We start from the raw sequence: 23625 nt of genomic DNA on the forward strand, positions 1-23625 counted from the left end.
CCTAACCATTAGCAGAGTACCCCCTCCCGACATTTTTTTTTTTTTGCAAAAATGCACGATTTACAAAAATAGTATTTTTGCGATCAAATCCGTGGAATTCCATGAATCCGCAGATTTTTCACAACCCTGATACATACCGCCTGTGTTTGATTTATTAGGACGAGTACGCATTACTGTCTTAAAAGTTGTGTGTGAGTACAGCAATAACACGACTAGCAGGCAATAATGCTCTTCACACCTAAAGCGAGTGGTGTTTCATGCTCCCTTACCGTGTAGAGTAGCTGCACCGGAGTGACAGGACTGATGAAGACTGTTCTTAAGCAGCGCAGACAGGCCTCGATAAAGACCAGGTCAGGACACAAGAGACCTGCCACATGAGACACATCATCATTTTACTAATACAGAGCTTTGAGTGGGAACAGAAACGAGGAGGAGATGGAGAGGAAAGGACAGAGACCTTGCAGCAGGGCGGGGATGATGTGACAGTCCACCAAGGACTTGATGTTGTTCTCGGTGCCCATGGCCAGACTGCCTAACACCACTGCACACTCGGTCCTCAACTCTGCACTGGACGAGCTCTGCTGGAGTAAATACAGGAGCCTACACACACACACACACACACACCAAATGTTATACAACAGTACAAACATTAAACAAGAGTACTCTGAGAGCACAAGATCCCCCGCTGGCAACTCGGCCATAACTTGGGTAAAATATGACTGAATTGAAGGAAATTGCAATATGTACATACATATATACGAGTGATTCCACGCTTATGGGTACTGAAATGGGGACATGAACTTATTCACCTAAAACCATTTCTTTTTTTACCATCAGGTCACAAAACATGTAATCTTTAATGAATGAGATGTTAAAAGATAACTTTAATTTTCTGAGATGTAATAAAAACATATTTATATGCCAAAGTCAAGCCTATGAGTTCCAAAATGATGTCTGTTCCATTACTTCTGTTACGATTGTCCATCTCGCGTCTGTTACAAATTAATTACAATCTCGCTATATACCATGTTAATCTTATTGAAAGAATGTGTATGTTTATTCAACTACACATGTTTATTAATTATATTTGCTAAAACATCACCTTCCTATGTTTCAAAAAGTAATTCTACATTGTTAAAATTGAGAATATATATGTCCACAACACTTCTGTTACGTTCTGACTTTGGCATATAAATATGTTTTTATTACATCTCAGAAAATTAAAGTTATCTTTTAACATATCATTCATTAAAGATTACATGTTTTGTGACCTGATGGTAAAAAAAGAAATGGTTTTAGGTGAATTTTTAAAAATAAGTTCATGTCCCCATTTCAGTACCCATAAGCGTGGAATCACTCATATATATATATATATATCCCCCCGACATATAACAAAGAATCCTGTCAAATTTCGTGAAATTCCTCAAAAATTGTGAGAGGAGTTGATTTCAGAAGGCAACTACCCATCCCGGGACAGACGGACAGACAGACATCGCCACGACATAATCCCTCTTCGGGCTTTTCAGCCAGCGGGGGATACAATTTGTGAGGGAAGTTGATTTCAGAAAGCAAGCACACCTTGATGAAATTGCCAAAGTACCAAAGTTTGTTAATAATCAAGGGCATAACTCTGGTAAAATTTTCCCAAATTAAACGAAATTTCAATCTGCGTATAACTGTCATAGAACAAAGAATCCTTTTGCCAAGGTTGGTGAAATTCCTCCACAAATTGTCAGAGGAGTTGATTTCAGAAGAACGTTCACCCTCGTGAAATTGTCAAAATACAAGTTATTTAATCAAGGCTCAAAACTCTGGTCAGATTTTCACAAATGAAATTAAATCGCAATCTGCGTATTACCGTCATATAACAAGGCCTTTTGCCAAGCTTTGAGAAATTCATCCAAAAACTGTGAGAGGAGTTGATTTCAGAATGCAAGCACACCTTCAGGAAATTGTGAAAGTACAAGGTTGTTAATCGAGGGCTGTAACTCGTACCGACATATAAACACAGAATCCTGTCAAGTTTCGGGAAATTCTTCCAAAAAAAATTGCGTGAGGAGTTGATTTCAGAAGGCGAGTACCCTGCCTGGGACGGACATCGCCACGACATAATCCACCTTTGGGCCTTTCAGCCAGCGGGGGATCTCATCTCAGCTCATTATCTCTAGCCGCTTTATCCTGTTCTACAGGGTCGCAGGCAAGCTGGAGCCTATCCCAGCTGACTGCTGGCGAAAGGCGGGGTACACCCTGGACAAGTCGCCAGGTCATCACAGGGCTGACACATAGACACAGACAACCATTCACACTCACATTCACACCTACGGTCAATTTAGAGTCACCAGTTAACCTAACCTGCATGTCTTTGGACTGTGGGGGAAACCGGAGCACCCGGAGGAAACCCATGCGGACACGGGGAGAACATGCAAACTCCACACAGAAAGGCCCTCATCAGCCACGGGGCTCAAACCCGGATCCTCTTGCTGTGAGGCGACAGCGCTAACCACTACACCACCGTGCCGCCCCCAGCGGGGGATAAAAAATTAAAAATAGAGACCATCCTTTCCATAGCTTCCTTGCTACTTATAATCATCTAAGCATCTTAGAAATAGACCCTGTATAAGACCGAAGATAAACACCGAACATGTTAAGGACAGATTTTTAATCAAGTTAATATTTAAGTATAATTTAGCTATATAATTTTTTTTTTAGATTGTGGTATTTTTCATAATTGTAAATATTGTAATTGTGTATTACCTTTATCTTTTTTTTAATTGCAACACCTGATATGCACTTTTATCCAACGAAATAAAGACAGACATTTGATTGATTGATTGATGAAAGTTCAGGGACTCTTCTCAACATGAATCACGTCATTCAGCCAATCACGAGCATTTATGCAAATTATTCACCTGAATGCAGCTCATCTAGGAAGAAAAGGGTTTTCGCAGCTGATTTTAGTGTGACGACAAAGGCAATATTTTTTAACAATACTTGGACAGAGAAGTATGCATTTATTCCTCAAAACAGGTGGTCAGAGTCCATGATTTAAAAGTGGGGAAAGGGAAATGATACATCTTATCTACGGTCATGACTTAATCACTATTTGCAAATAAGCATGTAATGACATATTGGGTCACAATAAATCGTGATACAAATTTATGATGATTCGAATCGATGAAATAAAAAGAATGAATCGATTATCGTCAGGCTGCATAATCTCTAGTTTTTCCTAGCTGTAATTGCACTGTTTAGACATCAGAGGGCGCGATAAAAGAAATACACATGACTTCACTGTACGCAGAAGTAACACTGCTCTAATGCTGTGAAAACACACACACCGTGTCTGAAATCACTCCCTGCTCAGTATATAGTGGACTGTATAGTGAGTTTGCCATTTTGTAGTGCTGTCCGAATGTAGAGTGAAAATTATTACACCTTATATAGTGCGCTCAAAGTATCCCACAATGCATCACGAAAAGTAGTGTACAACCGATGGTCACTAACCAAAGCAATATATCCCATCATGCACTGCGGTCGTGCTGAAAGAAATCAATTAAAAGCCTCAAATTTGATTTAATAAAAGGCAGCGGAAAAGAAGAAAGTATTCAGCCTTGATTTAAAAAAAAAAAACTGAAGGATGCAGGTACTTTGTATAGATTAATGTGGGAAATGCGCTCAGTATAATATGCATTTATCACAAAACCACATGCATGTATTTATTATTTTGAAAACCCACCAGCCGGCTGATCTGGAACGTTTTAATTGTGTGACAGTAATGACGTAAATAACTGCATGGAGGAGTAGTGTCCAAAAGTGTTTTTTTTTTTTTTTCATTTTATCATCAACAAGCTCACTGTATAGTTGTCTATGTAGAATTCCCTATATACAGTGGTGCTTGAAAGGTTTGTGAACCCTGTAGAATTTTCTATATTTCGGCATAATTATGACATAAAAAAAAAAATCAGATTTTCACACAAGTCCTAAAAGTAGATAAAGAGAACCCAGTTATACAAATGAGACAAAAATATTATACTTGCTCATTTATTTATTGAGGAAAATGATCCAATATTACATATCTGTGAGTGGCAAAAGTATGTGAACCTTTGCTTTCAGTATCTGGTGTGACCCCCTTGTGCAGCAATAACTGCAACTAAACATTTCTGGTAACTGTTGATCAGTCCTGCACACCGGCTTGGAGGAATTTTAGCCCGTTCCTCCATACAGAACAGCTTCAACTCTGGGATGTTGGTGGGTTTCCTCACATGAACTGCTCGCTTCAGGTCCTTCCACAACATTTCCATTGGATTAAGGTCAGGACTTTGACTTGGCCATTCCAAAACATTAACTTTATTCTTCTTTAACCATTCTTTGGTAGAATGACTTGTGTGCTTAGGGTCGTTGTCTTGCTGCATGACCCACCTTCTCTTGAGATTCAGTTCATGGACAGATTTCCTGACATTTTCCTTTAGAATTCGCTGGTATAATTCAGAATTCATTGTTCCATCAATGATGGCAAGCCGTCCTGGCCCAGATGCAGCAAAACAGGCCCAAACCATGATACTGCCACCACCATGTTTCACAGACAGGATAAGGTTCTTATGCTGGAATGCAGTGTTTTCCTTTCTCCAAACATAACGCTTCTCATTTAAACCAAAAAGTTCTATTTTGGTCTCATCCGTCCACAAAACATTTTTCCAATACCCATCTGGCTTGTCCACGTGATCTTTAGCAAACTGCAGACGATCAGCAATGTTCTTTTTGGAGAGCAGTGGCTTTCTCCTTGCAACCCTGCCATGCACACCATTGTTGTTCAGTGTTCTCCTGATGGTGGACTCATGAACATTAACATTAGCCAATGTGAGAGAGGCCTTCAGTTGCTTAGAAGTTCCTTTGTGACCTCGCCGACTATTACACACCTTGCTCTTGGAGTGATCTTTGTTGGTCGACCACTCCTGAGGAGGGTAACAATGATTTTAAATTTCCTCCATTTGTACACAATCTGTCTGACTGTGGGTTGGTGGAGTCCAAACTCTTTGTTCGTGCCACGATACACTTCCACAAACATGTGTTGTGAAGATCAGACTTTGATAGATCCCTGTTCTTTAAATAAAACAGGGTGCCCACTCACACCTGATTGTCGTCCCATTGATTGAAAACACCTGACTCTAATTTCACCTTCAAATTAACTGCTCATCCTAGAGGTTCACGTACTTTTGCCACTCACAGATATGTAATATTGGATCATTTTCCTCAATAAATAAATGACCAAGTATAATATTTTTGTCTCATTTGTTTAACTGGGTTCTCTTGATCTACTTTTAGAACTTGTGTGAAAATCTGATGTTGTTTTAGGTCATATTTATGCAGAAATATGTTCACAAAACTTTCAAGCACCACTGCAGTGAGTAGTGAATGAGTGAGGGATTTCGGACACAGGGACAGAGATAAACTGGGAAAGAGCTGTTGTGCGATCAGCTGTACAAAGAAATCACAGCTCTCTTTTTACAGACTGCTGAAAGCTAAAGGATCATGAAGCCAGTATGGTGAACCGAATCAAATGGTGAATTGTTACATGCCTACTGGTGAAGCATCAACAGGTAACCATGGTTAAGTCTCGTTAGCTGCTTATCCGGATTTAGTAAGCAAGGAATTTTAACCATTTTACTGGTCTATCCCTGCTCTCGATGATCCAGGCTCTGCAGTTAAATGACTACATAACTGCCTTTGCCCATATGTGTCAGTCTCAATCCTGAAATGACAATCATTTACACAGAGCTGTTAATATTAGCAGGTACAGACTCCTTCCCAGATCAGTTCAAGGCACCTCCACAGTCACCACTGAGCTACAGTATTACAGCAGTGTTGTGTATGAAGCTGTCATAGGTGAATGATATTATTAGCACAGAACTACTCCAAATCCATGTGCACAAAAAGCATTCGCTGCTATATTCAGCCGTGTCAGTGTACAGTATGACACTAGGAGCTGAATGAAGGGCAGACGTGGCTCCACCTACCTGGGCACGGCTCCCAGCACAATCAGGTTGGCCTTCTGTTTGTTGTTTCCGATCACAGCGTTCTTCATGTCACTGTCAATACAAGTCAGTTTTACACGTTACACTTTAAAATACTCCTAAATTACAGATTATGTTCCATCCAGGATACAGATTAATGAAGAAGAATTCACCAGGTCATATACAGTCAAGCCAGAAAGTCTGAACACCCCTTTCACCTTCCCCACATTTTATTAATACGTTACAGACTTATTCTACAACAGATCGAGTTCATTTTTCGCCACAAAATTCTACACAAAATAGCCCATAATGACAAAGTGAAAGCAGGATTTTAGACATTTGTGCTAATTTATTAAAAAGCAAAATGTAAAATAATATATGTACACAAGTGTGCACACCCTTTGATATGACACCCAAAAGTGAGCTGAGGTGCATTTTGTTTCCACGGATACTATTTGAGATGTTTCTACAACTTAATTGGAGTCCACCTGTGGTACATTCAATTGATTGGACATGACTGGGGATTGCCAAGACCTGCCTATATAAGGTCCCACAGTTGACAGTGCATGTCAGAGCAAACTCCAAGCCATGGGGTCAAAGGAATTCTCTGCAGACCTCAGAAACAGGATTGTGTCAAGGCATAGATCTGGAGAAGGGTACAAAAAAGTTGCTGCAGCTTTACAGGTCCCAAAGAGCACAGTGGCCACCATCATTCATAAATGGAACAAGTTTGGAACCACCAAGAATCTTCCTAGATTTGGCCGCCCGGCCAAACCGAGAGATCAGGGAAGACGGGCCTCGGACAGGGAGGTGAGCAGGAACCCGAGGGTCATTCTGACAGAGCTCCAGCATATCCTTGTGGCGATGGGAGAACCTTTCAGATCAGCCATCCAGGCAGCACTCTACAAATCAGGCCTTTGTGGTAGAGTGGCCAGACGGAAGCCACTCCTTAGTAAAAGGCACATGAAAGCCCACTTGGAGTTTGCCAAAAGGCACCTAGAGGACTCTCAAACCATGAGAAACAAGATTCTCTGGTCTGATGAAACCAAAATTGAACTTTTTGGCCTGAATACCAAGCATCACGTCTGGAGGAAACCAGGCCCTGCTCATCACCTGGCTAATGCCATCCCTACAGTGAAGCATGGCGGTGGCAGCATCATGATGTGGGGATGTTTTTCAGCAGCGGGAATGGGGCAACTAGTTCTGATAGAGGGAAAGATGAATGCAGCCAAGTACACAGAGATCCTTGAAGAAAACCTGCTCCAGAGCACTCTGGACCTCAGACTGGGGTGATGGTTTACCTTCCAACATGACAACGACCCGAAGCACACAGCCAAGAGAACAAAGGAGTGGCTTGAGAGAAAGTCTGTGAATGTCCTTGAGTGGCCCAGCCAGAGCCCAGACCTGAATCCAATTGAACATCTATGAAAGGAGCTGAAAATGGCTGCGTAGCGATGCTCCCCAACCAACCTGACGGAGCTTGCAAGGATATGCCCAAAGGAACAGGCAAAAATGTCCAGAATCAAGTGTGCCAAGCTCGTAGCTTCTTTCCCAAGATCCCTTGAAGCTGTAATTGCTGCCAAAGGTGCATCAACCAAATATTAGGTTCAGGGTGTGTACAGATATATAACCCCTAAATAACCTATTTTTGTCAGCAAAATAAAATTGCATATTTTCTAAAAACCTGCTTTCACTTTGTCATTATGGGCTATTTTGTATACAACCCCGATTCCAAAAAAGTTGGGACAAAGTACAAACTGTAAATAAAAACGGAATGCAATAATTTACAAATCTCAAAAACTGATATTGTATTCACAATAGAACATAGACAACATATCAAATGTCAAAAGTGAGACATTTTGAAATTTCATGCCAAATATTGGCTCATTTGAAATTTCATGACGGCAGCAACACATCTCAAAAAAGTTGGGACAGGGGCAATAAGAGGCTGGAAAAGTTAAAGGTACAAAAAAAAGGAACAGCTGGAGGACCAAATTGCAACTCATTAGGTCAATTGGCAATAGGTCATTAACATGACTGGGTATAAAAAGAGCATCTTGGAGTGGCAGCGGCTCTCAGAAGTAAAGATGGGAAGAGGATCACCAATCCCCCTAATTCTGCGCCGACAAATAGTGGAGCAATATCAGAAAGGAGTTCGACAGTGTAAAATTGCAAAGAGTTTGAACATATCATCTACAGTGCATAATATCATCAAAAGATTCAGAGAATCTGGAAGAATCTCTGTGTGTAAGGGTCAAGGCCGGAAAACCATACTGGGTGCCCGTGATCTTCGGGCCCTTAGATGGCACTGCATCACATACAGGCATGCTTCTGTATTGGAAATCACAAAATGGGCTCAGGAATATTTCCAGAGAACATTATCTGTGAACACAATTCACCGTGCCATCCGCCGTTGCCAGCTAAAACTCTATAGTTCAAAGAAGAAGCCGTATCTAAACATGATCCAGAAGCGCAGACGTCTTCTCTGGGCCAAGGCTCATTTAAAATGGACTGTGGCAAAGTGGAAAACTGTTCTGTGGTCAGACGAATCAAAATTTGAAGTTCTTTATGGAAATCAGGGACGCCGTGTCATTCGGACTAAAGAGCAGAAGGATGACGCAAGTTGTTATCAGCGCTCAGTTCAGAAGCCTGCATCTCTGATGGTATGGGGTTGCATTAGTGCGTGTGGCATGGGCAGCTTACACATCTGGAAAGGCACCATCAATGCTGAAAGGTATATCCAGGTTCTAGAGCAACATATGCTCCCATCCAGACGACGTCTCTTTCAGGGAAGACCTTGCATTTTCCAACATGACAATGCCAAACCACATACTGCATCAATTACAGCATCATGGCTGCGTAGAAGAAGGGTCCGGGTACTGAACTGGCCAGCCTGCAGTCCAGATCTTTCACCCATAGAAAACATTTGGCGCATCATAAAACGGAAGATACGACAAAAAAGACCTAAGACAGTTGAGCAACTAGAATCCTACATTAGACAAGAATGGGTTAACATTCCTATCCCTAAACTTGTGCAACTTGTCTCCTCAGTCCCCAGACGTTTACAGACTGTTGTAAAGAGAAAAGGGGATGTCTCACAGTGGTAAACATGGCCTTATCCCAACTTTGAGATGTGTTGTTGTCATGAAATTTAAAATCACCTAATTTTTCTCTTTAAATGATACATTTTCTCAGTTTAAACATTTGATATGTCATCTATGTTCTATTCTGAATAAAATATGGAATTTTGAAAATTCCATATCATTGCATTCTGTTTTTATTTACAATTTGTACTTTGTCCCAACTTTTTTGGAATCGGGGTTGTAGAATTTTATGACAAAAAATGAACTCAATCTATTGTAGAATAAGTCTGTAATGTAATAAAACGTGGAGAAGGTGAAAGGGGTGTGCAGACTTTCCGGCTTGACTGTATTCCAATATTACTGTACAGATTAGTAGAGAAGAGACTGGGCCCAGGTTATGCTTCAAACAGGTTAGACTGTACACACCCTAACTACCATTTAAACTCTACACAGCTCCACCCATTCATACAAACACCTCATTTTAGAAAACATTTAGTAGCAAAATGGTCTTTGGAGTCAAGTTGGAAATAATGTAACCATCAGCGATGCCTCTGGAAATCTATGGAGTTGTATCCTCGAGGCTGACACACAAGGAGAAGCACTTCCTGTTTACAAATTTGAGTTCAGGGCAACATTACTATTATGCATAAAGCCCTACCATGTTAACAGAGAAACTCTATGAAAACAATATAGAAGACTCGCACTGCCAAATTTGGTTTCCGATGGTGTGTAATTCTGCTGAGCTCATCGCGGAGCGGTTTTAGGGAGTCTGCTGTATTAATGCAGTCTTCACTCTTCTTCCTGTTTCTCACTTACACAGCATAATCAAAGTGTACATGTCCAAGTTCACTTCATTACCTACCCGTGCATCTCAAACAATTAGAATATCGTGAAAAAGTTTAACCCTTTGATGCAAAACACGGGTCAAAAGTGACCCGGCTGAGTTTTTATCTTCTATATCTTTGCAATAAATTAATTCCATCATTCAGTATTCAAGGTATTCCTCAATTAACTTGTTTTTGATCATCGTACATCCTTATTTTATTTTTTCCTTTCTTACTTTTTGAATAAAAACCCTTTTTGTATCACTACCCTTCTAATGCACAACATGGGTCAAAAACGACCTGCGTTCATTTTCCAGGTTATTTCATGTACGGCTGAGTGTTTCTATGATATACTTTTGAAATAAATTCATTTTGTCATTTACTTTTCCAAATATGCAGTAAATATCTATCTTGTTTTTGTTTAGCACAGATAATTTTTATTTTTCCTTTCTTAAGTTATGGACAAGCACAGCTTTTGTAATTCTACATCAAGTTTACACACATGGGTCAGAAACGACCGGCATGCATTTACTCCAGCGTTTGGTGGGAACTGTGAATTGTGCTTGTGTCAGACATTTCACAGCTCAGCACAGCACCCTTTGCCCATCTAATACATGTAAGGAATGTTTTTCAATTGTTCTAACATTACCTTAGAAAAAAATTGATTATGTTTAGGTAGGGCTGGGCACTGAAATTCGGTTCCTTCATGGCACCGACCGAAACGTTACGGTTCTTCTGGGTATTGAAACATGCCTCGCCTTTCGGTTCCACGTTTCGGTTCCCAGAGGTTAATCACGTGTAAAGTGGAGTGGGCTCTGACCCGTGCCGGCGTGCTTATGACCCGATAATGCCACCTGTGATTGGCTGAAACGTTCGCGTGCATAAAAAAGCATGTTTCCCATGTTGTAGGGGGCACTGCTTTGTTGCGTCGTCAATGCCTACAAAATGCCGAAGTCGAAAGCTTGGTTATATTATAGCAAGAGTGATAACAATACTGCGCGGTGCAATATATGCGACAAGAGCATCACCTGCAAGTCAGGCAACACTTCAAATTTCCTAAAGCATTTGATGGTGCATGGAATAAATCTGAGAGCGGAGAGTTGCACCGTCTTCTCTCACACACCAACTTGTGCACCTTCGCCACCCCCGACTTCTCTGCAGGATGTTTTACCACCAGACTCGGATTCATCTGAAAGTACCGAGCACAGCGTCGTGTCTGATATTTCATCTGGTAAGTTGTTCCGTGAATTCCGTTGAACTGTTTTGTTTGTCACGGTAAGAGCTAGGTTGTTGTAATTTTATGTATAGCTAACGGTACAGTAAGATATTAGCGCCCAACTTTGTTTAATGGCTATGTAACTAGCCAAGTGAAAAGTTATCTAAATGCTAGCTTTTAAAATGTGCTCCATCATTGGGTAGGCTGCCTACGTGTGTGCGCGCGTGCATGAGTGTTATTTAAAAAAAAAAAAAAAAAAAATTTCACCTCCCCCTAGTCTCAAAAACTTAACGTATAAACCCTTCACAGCCTCTGCCCAGGTCCCTGATGTGAGGAGGAAAAGGCAGGCAGCTACCGTAAATCCATTCACACTAGCAGAAAAGGCCAAAATGACCAAAGAAAAACAAGCCGAGTGCCACAGGGCAGTGACAGTTTGTGGTGAAAGGTTTACTGCCTTTTTCTACAATGGAGACTCCGTGCTTTAGGTAAGCTGGCTGTACAGGATATTGTTGAATAAATCCTTCATTTATATTTATCTGTAATCCTTTATCTTTATCTAAATTAAGCCTAGATGTATTTTAAGTGATGTGTTTTTAAGCAATGAGAACATAACTGTTATTTTTGATGTTTTGTCTAATGTTTGTCAATTAGGGAGATGATAAAAACCCTTAACCCCAGGTATCAGCCCCCCAGCAGAGACATGCTGGCAAACACATGCATACCTGCCTGGTACGCAGCCGAGAAGGAAAGGGTCAAGACAGAATTGAAAGACGTCAGGGATGTGGCTGTAACCGCGGACGAGTGGTTCTGAGACGGCTGATATGTTAATTTTCTTGAAGAAAAACTGTTGATTACATTGGCGTGTGTGTGTATGGTGTGAATATGATAGTGTGTTGGTGTTCTTTTTGCACTGGACAGGGTTTTTTCTAGAAAAATTTAGTATGAGGGCGCTCACCATGGCGAGGGAGCGAAGCGGGGGGGTGCCGGTTGTTCCCCCCCGCCGTGCAAAGCCTTTGAAAAATGCTCCAATGGGACATTCTGAGGCTATCTGAGAGGGAAATTGTAACAAATTGTCTGTCAACATTGAAAAAGAAAGAAGAAGTAATCTTCTTCTGCCCCGGACAGTCTTTGGCTTTCTTCCGCTTCGTGCCGCGGGATGACATCTTTACATGCCCAAGTGTCAACAAAAACAACTCGCGAACTACTTCTGTCAAAAGCTCCCGCGCCGGTGGGTGAAAGGTCATTCAGTCTCGAGAAATCTCGCTCTACAAGTCAGCTGACCTTGTATGTGACCCATGTCAAATCTCGCGAGAGCAGCCGCGACAAGCAAACATGGCGCCTCAGTCTGGAAAACGCCAATTCGGATTGTTTTTGCACCGTCTGGCGGTGTATCTACTATGATTGGAATATTTTTGGAGCAATTATAACGTATTTGATGATCAGACACATTGTCACGTAGTGTTGCTGGGATGTTTTCACGGAGTCGGTAAGGGGGCGCACACCGAGAGTAAGAGGGCGCAGCACCCCTGTTCCCCCGTTTAGACGAAAGCCTGCTGGAAATAACTTGAACAAATATACTCCAATATGTGCAATAGAATGTGTAATGAAATTTTCATTTTTTCCAGGATTAATATCATAAATTAGGAATCGAAAAAGGTACCGTTCAGGAACCGGTATCGAAATGAAGGTATCGGTATTGAAAAATTTTGATCAATACCCAGCCTTATGTTTAGGTTCCCTTGAGAGTGAGTAGATTACTTGTCAGAAAGTTATAAGTAATTACTATTAGCTACCGAGCTGTTGACATATTCTACTTTAGTTAGCTAATTTTATTGTAGTTGGCTTAGCTAACTATAGTTAATAAATAAATAACTGACCCCATTCACTGCTAAAGTAATTACTTGAAACAAATTATTATTATAGTATTAAGACATTTAATTTTAAATCACACTTGGATGACCCATGTGTAGTAATATAAAAAGTATTTTTGTTCATAAAGTAGGAAAGAAAAAATTTAATTAATGATTTGTGGTAATTAAAAACAAGATATTTAAAGAATACTTGGAATATTCAATCATAAAATAAATTGATTTCAAAAGATAGAGCAAAGAAAAACTCAGTCAGCATGAAATAACCTGGAAAATGAATGCGGGTCATTTTTGACCCATGTTGTGCATTAGAAGGGGTGTGCATATGTTTTGCATCAAAGAGTTAATAACTTTCCATCAGTTATTTAAGAAAGTGAAACTTTAATATATTCTAGGCTCATTACACGTAAACAAAAATCTTAATTGATAATTAGAACTGACAGTGAAAAAAACAAAACAAAAACCCTACACCATCTCAAATTATGAGAATATTTAATTTTGAGCTTGAGTAAAACAGTATAAATTCCGTGTATCTACTGGTCTAGTTCAATACACGCAACCACAATCATGGGGAAGACTGCTGACTTGACAGTTGTCCAGAAGACGATCATCGATCCCCTCCACAAGGAGGGTAAGCCACAGAAGGTCATTGCTGAAAAGGCTGGCTGGAAAAGGTGCACAAGCAACAGGGATGACCGCAGCCTTGAGAGGATTATCAAGAAAAGTCGATTCAAGAACTTGGGAGAGCTTCACAAGGAGTGGACTGAGGCTGGGGTCAGTGCATCATGCGCCATGCACAGACGTCTTCAGGAAAGGGGATACAACTGTCGCATTCCTAATATCAAGCCACTCCTGAACCAGAAACAACGTCAGAAGCGTCTGACCTGGGCTAAGGAGAGAAAGAACTGGACTGTTGCCAAGTGGTCCAACGTCCTCTTTTCAGATGAAAGTAGATTTTGCATTTCATTTGGTAATCAAGGTCCTAGAGTCTGGAGGAAGAGTGGAGAGACACAGAATCCAAGGTGTTTGAAGTCCAGTTTGAAGTTTCTGCAGACTGTAATGATTTGGGGTGCCATGTTATCTGCTGGTGTTGGTTCACTGCGTTTTATCATCAAGTCCAAAGTCAATGCAGCCGTCAACCAGGAGATTTTAGAGCACTTCATGCTTCCATCTGCTGACAAGCTTTATGGAGATGCTGATTTCCTTTTCCAGCAGGACTTAACACCTGCCCACAGTGCCAAAACTATTACCAAATGGTTTGCTGACCAAGATATTACTGTGCTTGATTGGCCAGCCAACTCGCCTGACCTGAACCCCACAGAGAATCTATGCGCTATTGTCAAGAAGAAGATGAGAAACACCTGACCAAAAATACAGACAAGCGGAATGCTGCTATCAAAGCAACCTGGGCTTCAATAACACCTCAGCAGTGCCACGGGCTGATCGCCTCCATGCCACGGCGCACTGATGCAGTAATTTGTGGTAAAAGAGCCCCAACCAAGTGTATAAATTAACATACTTTTCAGAAGTTGGACATTTCTGTATTGCAAAGCCTTTCTTGATCGCTCTTAGGAAATATTCTAAATCATTTGTGATACTGGATTTCTGATTTTCATGAGCTATAAGCAATAAGCATCAAAATTAAAACAAAAAAGGCTCAAAATATTTCACTTTACATCTAATGAATACTGAATATATGAATGTTGAAATTTCTGAATTAAATTATGGGGAAAAAAATTAACTTTTTTTTTTTAACAATATTCTGATTGTTTGAGATGCACTAGTAGTTAGCTAGCCTAACCCATCTTCCTAACATTTTTCTCTCGTTTGTTTCTTCTAAAATCAGTAGTTATAAATATCAAAACATCATCTGTGGTTTTATTTAGGATTTAAAAAAAAAAAAAGCCTACCATCATTCACTGAAAACAAAAGGCAAAATGATAACATGTTCTACATGTCCCCTTTTTTTTCCCTCTCTCTCGTTTCCATTTCCGGTTGAGAGTACGTCGTGCGCGTTCTGGCTGCCGCTTCTCACCAGAGCTTTTTAATTTTATTTCTTTTTCTATTTTTTTCCTGTGGGTTTGTGTAGTTTGATGTTTGTTTGAGTGTTTTGTCCGCCGGTTGTGGTGTAGCTCCGGACCCAGTTTTGGGCGTCGGTTCCCTCCAGGCCTTGGTTCGCCGTGGGCGATGCCTGCGCTCCCAGCTGTGGACTGCAGTGAGCTCGTTGCTCATTTTACATCGTGGTTGTCCAGCGCTCTGTGCTTTAACGCTTGGCGTGATGTTCCGAGCGATGTTGCTCGGTGGTGTCGCGGCGGCTGTGCAGGCGGTTTGGGACACACCAGCGCTCTGCGTGGCGGAGCTTCTCCGCTCGCTTTGTGGATCCACGGCGTGGTGTTCGAGCGATGTTGCTGACGGCGTCACGGCGGCGGTGCTGGAGATGTGGGACTTGTTTTCGTGCGCCTTTTGGTGGGACTGTGGCTGCTACACCACGGGAATTAATTACATCCTGACCCCTATTTGGTGGACTTTTTATTTTTATTTATTTATTTTTTTTTCTTTCCTTATTTATAATTGTAAAGCGTCCTTGGGTTTTTTGAAAGGCGCTATATAAATTTAACATTATTATTATTATTATTATTATTATTATTATTATTATTATTATAACAGTCCAATGCAATTTCTTTTTTTACTAAATAACTGATTTCAGTATTGTGCTAAATAATTTCACTCTGCAGCTCTACAAACCCCACGTGGATGGAAGAAGTGGAGCTGAAACTGCTTATACCAGAGTGGAAAAGTACTGATGAAGAAGACCATGAGGAGACGGTTAGCGGTAACTAGAGCTCCGAGCTAAAAATAAAGCTCAAAAGATTGTGCACGGTAACAATACAGGAAAATACACACACTAGTAAAACATGAATGTGAACGGATACAAGGCGCTGCCTCACACACACTATGCACATCACACACTCCTATCGTTAACCAGCCAGGCCTGAGGAGGACGAGCGCACAAACGTATACTCACATGACTCCTTGGAGCACTTTCTGCGGGTCGGGGTCGAAGAGCCGGTCAACATAATGGCGACTGGTTGCTGTGACTTCCTGCATAGTGACAAGACAACAATCACAAATCAGTGCATTTACCCCACTTCAACACCCAGAGCAGAAAACAGCTCCGAGAAGCAGAGCAGCAGGACGCGAGCTGGAAAACCCCCATTCTGCCCAGTGCTCGCCCTCAATCCAGCCATCGCCAGCTCTCTTGGGCAACGAAATGAAGCTCTGACACCTGATAACTCTGTTTGTTTGTGTTCATCAGTGGAGAGAAGTTTCTAGAAGGAGCAGGACCTCTTCGATCACGTTATAGGAACTCCAGATCCTCGTGACGTATGCAATACACACTCAGGCTCAAATATCAAGCCTGGCATGTCAGAGCACCTGATATTACTAAGCACAAGGGCAAGTTGTGCAATATTTTGGAAACACAGCCTTCTTGGATGTCAAATAGTGCGACTGCTGCATTAAAAAAAAATAAATAAAAACCTAGAGCTGAGATAGGAGTGATGAGAATGAGAGATCTGCATTAACAACTTCTCAAAATCAGAACGGCTGCTGAGACATCACTCCCGAGAGTCACATGACACCAACAGCTCTCAGAAACCCTGAACACACGAATGAGAACACGCATAATGGATGCTTTTAGACATCAATATAAAATGCTCTGACTTTTGAAACGGTGTATATGCTGACCGCAGATAAGCTTACACCGGCTACGAAAGCCACACTAATGGCAGCTTTGAGTCCAATACTGACTGAAGGGAGACTTGTAAATTTGTATTGCATTAAAAGTAAACTGCCTTTCAGATTTAAGTGTAGGTCATAAAAAGAATTTTCCCCGACACCCAATTATTTTTGTTTAGTGGACCGAAAGCTACTGAATTCGAATCACAGACTTCCAATTTTATTAGTTTATTAGGCCCTAGATTCTCCACTATTTTTTCCTGCTTCACCATGACCCAATACAAGATACTACATCATGCATGATGTGGTGGGCTTTCCCTGTTCACGCAAGGCATTGTGGGATACAAATTTGAAACAGGAGAGAAAAATGGAGGACGTGAGCGTGCGAATGAAGCGTGAAAGACCGACTACAGTAACGGAAAGCGAGAAGAAAAGACATTATATGTTATATGCAAAGGAAAGGAAATGCAGGACCAAACTAATAAATATCGGTGGTCACCGAGCACCTCGGTGTGATCAGCTGTTCGTAAAAGGCCCTTTTCCACGACCCTTTTTCAGCTCACTTCAGCCCGACACGGCTTGCGTTTCGACTACCTCAGAGCAGCACGACTCAGCTCGCTTCAGCCCTGCTTAGCACCCAAAACTCGCACGGTTTTGGAATGGGGCTGAAGCGAGCCAAACCGAGCCGAGTGAGGCTGGGGGCGTGAGGAGACACTCCCCTGTGCACTGATTGGTGAGGAGGAGTGTCCTCACATGCCCACACACGCCCCGCGAGCACGCTGGGATCTGTAAACCCGGAAGAAGAAGAATTACGAATTACGAGAATTATGAAGCCTTATGCGCCTTGCCTCATCTATACGCTCTTGCCAGTATCTGTTAGCGTTGTCGGTGACAACAAGCCACAGCACCAAGACCAGCAACACTAACGACTCCATGTCCTCCATGTTTATTGTTTACTATCCGGGTCGTGAGACTACCGCTTAAAAGGTCACTGATGTCACTGTTTGCGCCGCCTAACGACATCACGTGACGTCCACCCACTTTCGCTAACTCCACCCAATGTGTCCACCCACTTCCAGCCAGCACGGTTCAGCGCGGTTGTAGTCGAAATGCAACTCCAACAGCCCCACTCAGCTCGACTCAGCCCAACTCAGCACGGCTCAGCCCCACTCAGCCGCGTTGGTAGTGGAAAAGCGGCATTAGCGACAGAATGATGGAACTGTCAGTGCAGGGTCAAAGGTAAACCTGTAGATGGCAGTAATGCAGCACTGTGGATGCCAGCTGCCGTAAAACCCAGAAGAAAAAGAAGAAGAAGGTGGTAAACCTGCGCATGCGCACACGGATTTCCTCTGTCTGCTTGACTGCACGAAGCAAGTGATTTCATGCACATTATTTGCTCGGGAATCCCCTCAAATTAAATAACTTCCCAGCCACAGAACGGCCTCGTTTTTTTTGTGGTTTTTTTTGATATTACAGAAATAAACATATGAGTGATTCCACGCTTATGGGTACTGAAATGGGGACATGAACTTATTTTTAAAAATTCACCTAAAACCATTTCTTTTTTTACCATCAGGTCACAAAACATGTAATCTTTAATGAATGATATGTTAAAAGATAACTTTAATTTTCTGAGATGTAATAAAAACATATTTATACGCCAAAGTCAGAACGTAACAGAAGTGTTGTGGACATATATATTCTCAATTTTAACAATGTAGAATTACTTTTTGAAACATAGGAAGGTGATGTTTTAGCAAATATAATTAATAAACGTGTGTAGTAGAATAAACATACACATCCTTTCAATAAGATTAACATGGTATATAGCTAGATTGTAATTAATTTGTAACAGACGCGAGATGGACAATCGTAACAGAAGTAATGGAACAGACATCATTTTGGAACTCATAGGCTTGACTTTGGCATATAAATATGTTTTTATTACATCTCAGAAAATTAAAGTTATCTTTTAACATATCATTCATTAAAGATTACATGTTTTGTGACCTGATGGTAAAAAAAGAAATGGTTTTAGGTGAATAAGTTCATGTCCCCAGTTCAGTACCCATAAGCGTGGAATCACTCATATCACAATGACCAAATTTCAGAGGGAACTAAATTTCACTGAGTTTATGAAATCGAAAGGCCGTCTTGCTTTAAGGCTCATTCGGCAGGATTACTGACCCCGTGTACACCTGGTTAATTCAAGTGCCGTGTTTGTGGTCTGTATCCTGAGGCACGCGTCGTCACTTGTAGTCAAACAGGCAGCTGATTGATCTATAATGTACTGGGTGGAAGTTGGCACACTGAAGGCTAGTGTACAGTGCTGTGCACACGTAAAGAAATGCTGTAAACCAAAAATGGCTTTAAAAAAAAAAATTAAATGCTTCAACATCTCATCTCATTATCTGTAGCCGCTTTATCCTGTTCTACAGGGTCGCAGGCAAGCTGGAGCCTATCCCAGCTGACTACGGGCGAAAGGCGGGGTACACCCTGGACAAGTCGCCAGGTCATCACAGGGCTGACACATAGACACAGACAACCATTCACACTCACACTCACACCTACGCTCAATTTAGCCCATGTTTACATTAGACCGTATCAGCGGATCATCAGATTAACGTTTTTAAAGCGATTAGTGTGCACACAGCAACACCAATACACGATTCGCGTGCACACAGCAATACCAATACACGGATACGCTCGGCTCTGCAGGCATCCTGCGCTCCAAATCACTCCGCCCTGAACAGCGAGTGCCCTCTGGAGGGTGCGCACTCCGGCCCTGCGCAGCTCACAGAGCGCGCGAGTGAAGTGCACGAGCAGTGTTTTCGGGACTGAGCCACTGTGTGTGATCCCAGCGCATATCACTTACCACTTGCAAGTGGAAGGATGGCAAGCTTAAAGACAATCATAACTACACAATGGGCAGTATTTGCATCAGTATTTGCAGTATTTTCATACTTTTATACTCTTTAATGAAAGGCGATACAAGGCGGAAGTCCGCGCCGTTTTTCAGCAGTCGCCGTCACATGACCAACGCCAGCGAATCAGGAAGGTGGATGTCACAGTGACGTTGTCCAATGAGACGCCAGCTAGAGCTCAGCACAGCGTATCCGCGTATTCTCAATGTTTACACAGCACCGGAGCTGACACGATCTGGATTGAATACGTGGACCCTGGCGTATTCCCGTTTCCCGGCGTTTCCAGGCGGTTTAATGTAAACGGACAGTGCATCCGCGAAGAAAACGAGACAGATACGGTCTAATGTAAACTTGGCCTTAGAGTCACCAGTTACCCTAACCTGCATGTCTTTGGACTGTGGGGGAAACCGGAGCACCCGGAGGAAACCCACGCAGACACGGGGAGAACATGCAAACTCCACACAGAAAGGCCCTCGCCGGCCACGGGGCTCGAACCCGGACCTTCTTGCTGTGAGGTGACAGCGCTAACCACTACACCACTGTGCCGCCATGCTTCAACATTTTAAAAAATAAATACTATAAGCAGTAAGCCTAAATAAATGAAACAAAGTCAGTATTTAGTAAGAGATGACCCTCTGCTTTAAAAAAAAAAAAAATCATCGTCTCAGGTCCAACGAGTGCAATTTTATGCGGAAATGAGCTGTAGGTTTTACTGAGCATCTTACAGAACCAGCCACAGTTCTTCTGGACACTTTGAATGTCACACTCACTTCATTTTGCACCAAAACCCAGCAGCCTTCGTTATGTTTTTAATCTGAAAAGTGCTCTCTTATGTCATATGCTGCTCAGATACAAACTTTTTTTTTTTCCCTCTAACATTTAATTTTGTCCTGTAAAACGAACATTTGGACTCTAAAATGTTTTTGTACTGACTCGATAATGTAGAAGTCATAAAATAGAAATCTATAACAAAAGTTTGTATGGGGGGAAAAAAAAAAATACGGTGCTGAAGACTTTTGCACAGGACTGTATCTGGGTCCGTCTCAGAAACTGGACTCTCATTTGGGACATTATGGTCAAAAAAATTTTTTTTCTAATTTTACTATTTTTTTTTGCATTTACCTAACACTCAATGTTTCTTTTGTCATGTTTAATAAGAATAAAGATAGCGTCTTGCTTTATCCGGCCTCCACTGTGGACAATTTTTTTTATTATAATTCAAATGCTTTTGTAAAGTTGATTTCCATATAAAATAACTACATCATGAAGAATTAAAGCCCCTCCTTCACAGATGAGTGAAAATATTGAATACATTTCCTCTTTTTGATTGCTTGGGTTAAAAATGCCAAGTTATGATGACTGAATTGATTATTCACTTAAATATGAATAATATGATGCATTTTGGGTATTTGATATGGCGAAATAGGACACAATGGAAAAATCAAGAACACACCGGAAAGATGAGAATAACGGCGGTGGTAAAAGAACAGCGACTGTACCGGCTGAAGGTCGCGCGGGTCTCTGCTGCGGCACGCGAGCAACGGGACATCACTACCGCACCGGACGGAGCGCGAGGCGGGGGCGGGGCAAAATGACTGGCCGTAGATTCTATCAAAATTTCGATCTAAATTGACCATGGTTGCAAAATATTGGCCAGAAATACGAAAACACTACGAAATATGAAAGTAAGATGAAAAAAACATTCTATTGCCTTATACTGCAAGACTAAAACAAAATAAAACTGTCAAAACTCACCTTTTCAGTGATAACGTCCGAACAGATCACTCGCGTAACAGAAAGACCGCAAATGGAAGCACGATCAACTTCTAACTGTCGGAGTGGAAAATTACATTCTACACATGCAAATTGTTAATGTGTGTCCTTCCCCGCACACAAATAACACGCTACGGTAAAAAATAGACCACAACTCATTTTATAGCTCAGAAATTCATACGAGACCAGCTACCATCGTAACATATTCTGTAAGAAACATATTCTATACCTAACTTTCAGCTTTCATTTTAAAAAACAAAATCGCAGATTTATAACTAAATGTTTATATGGCGTAGTGATTTTAAGTTACTACTTTCGGTGAGGTAGTGACCTTGACCCTGAGGCTTTCCGTTTAGATCAAAACACACGATCGTATTGGTTTTGGGTCTGCGGAAAATGGAGTTACAACGGTGATCAAATATTTTGCATGATGTTTTATTACGGTTATGATTATTCTGTGAGTGCACCAATCCTTAGGTGTATAAAGTTACAACTTAAAATACAATTAGTGATAACTGTAGACTTTTCAGTGGACGACAACCTTTTCAAGGGAATGCGATGTAGTCAACTATTTATCATGCCCCAGATCAAGCTGCCATTTTTCCACAAATTTGCAGAATTTTTGCCAAATTCTGAAGAGTATTCACATCAAAGATTTAGTTTTATCTGTATTATTTCTTTCATTATTTTATTTCAAATTAAAACCAACATCACCATTCAAAACCGTATAGTTTATTGACTGAGTATATTTAGTGGGTTACCCCCACAGTACCCAGTTTCTGAGACAGACCCGTATATGCAGGTGGTTATAGGAAATTGTGCGGCGTGCTGTTTGATCAAGAGATTCGGATTATTTCTTGATAATCACCTCTAGCGAAATGGCGGCCGATCACTTTGTCACCGTAAGTGAGAAAAAAAATTACAGATTATGAAAGAAAATGCTGTTCCTACAAGCACTAAAGATGCTACGAAGTTTGGTCTAAAACTATTCAAAGGTAAGGTGGAGCTGGGATTTATTTTATCGATTTCAAAAAGTATTTTATGTGAGTCGGCGTAGATAAAAGTGACAAGTCTGCGCCGCACCTTTATTACATTTGCATGCTGTTTTTGAAGACTGAAAAAAAATTTTAAATACTTTTTTTTTTTAAATAATCACTTGTGTAGGGGCGGTACGGTGGTGTAGTGGTTAGCGCTGTTGCCTCACAGCAAGAAGGTCCGGGTTCGAGCCCCGTGGCCGGCAAGGGCCTTTCTGTGTGGAGTTTGCATGTTCTCCCCGTGTCCGCGTGGGTTTCCTCCGGGTGCTCCGGTTTCCCCCACAGTCCAAAGACATGCAGGTTAGGTTAACTGGTGACTCTAAATTGACCGTAGGTGTGAATGTGAGTGTGAATGGTTGTCTGTGTCTATGTGTCAGCCCTGTGATGACCTGGCGACTTGTCCAGGGTGTACCCCGCCTTTCGCCCATAATCAGCTGGGATAGGCTCCAGCTTGCCTGCGACCCTGTAGAACAGGATAAAGCGGCTAGAGATAATGAATGGATGTAAAAAATGTAATATTTGTTTCCTAAGAGAGACAGAAGGGGGAGAAGGGGAGCTTTATCCTTTTTTCCTCCTCTACCATTTATACATAACGAACTTTAATTTTTTTTTCTCATCTCATCATCTCTAGCCGCTTTATCCTGTTTTACAGGGTCGCAGGCAAGCTGGAGCCTATCCCAGCTGACTACGGGCGAAAGGCGGGGTACACCCTGGACAAGTCGCCAGGTCATCACAGGGCTGACACATAGACACAGACAACCATTCACACTCACATTCACACCTACGGTCAATTTAGAGTCACCAGTTAACCTAACCTGCATGTCTTTGGACTGTGGGGGAAACCGGAGCACCCGGAGGAAACCCACGCGGAGAACATGCAAACTCCGCACAGAAAGGCCCTCGCCGGCCACGGGGCTCGAACCCGGACCTTCTTGGTGTGAGAAGGTTTTTAATTTTTTTTTTTATTGCTGTAAATTTTGTTAATTATGCCTTAGATATCATGGTAATAATAAATGGTGTAAATAATGGTGTAAATAATGTAATGTATCTCCATTGGTTGTAAATTTAATTAAATTCATTTCATTCATTCATTCATTCATAATTATCATAATTTTTTTTTAAATAAATAAATAGAATAACCTGGCTGATAACAC

General features: G+C 41.5%; 1 protein-coding gene across 2 annotated transcripts in view; it reads right to left on the reverse strand.

The window, feature by feature from the left end:
• The window catches only part of armc8 (armadillo repeat containing 8), a 72883-nt gene that overhangs the window by 48340 nt on the left and 918 nt on the right, over positions 1-23625 (reverse strand). For both annotated transcript variants that reach the window (XM_060929351.1, XM_060929350.1), the window contains exons 2-5: positions 16028-16104; positions 6015-6086; positions 458-600; positions 270-367 (exon numbers count right to left, since the gene is read on the reverse strand). In XM_060929351.1, coding sequence (XP_060785334.1) covers positions 270-367; positions 458-600; positions 6015-6086; positions 16028-16104 — 390 coding nt within the window. The remainder of the gene's footprint in view (positions 1-269; positions 368-457; positions 601-6014; positions 6087-16027; positions 16105-23625) is intronic.

Source organism: Neoarius graeffei, chromosome 9 (assembly GCF_027579695.1).
Source record: "Neoarius graeffei isolate fNeoGra1 chromosome 9, fNeoGra1.pri, whole genome shotgun sequence".
NCBI classification, from domain to species: Eukaryota; Metazoa; Chordata; class Actinopteri; order Siluriformes; family Ariidae; genus Neoarius; species Neoarius graeffei.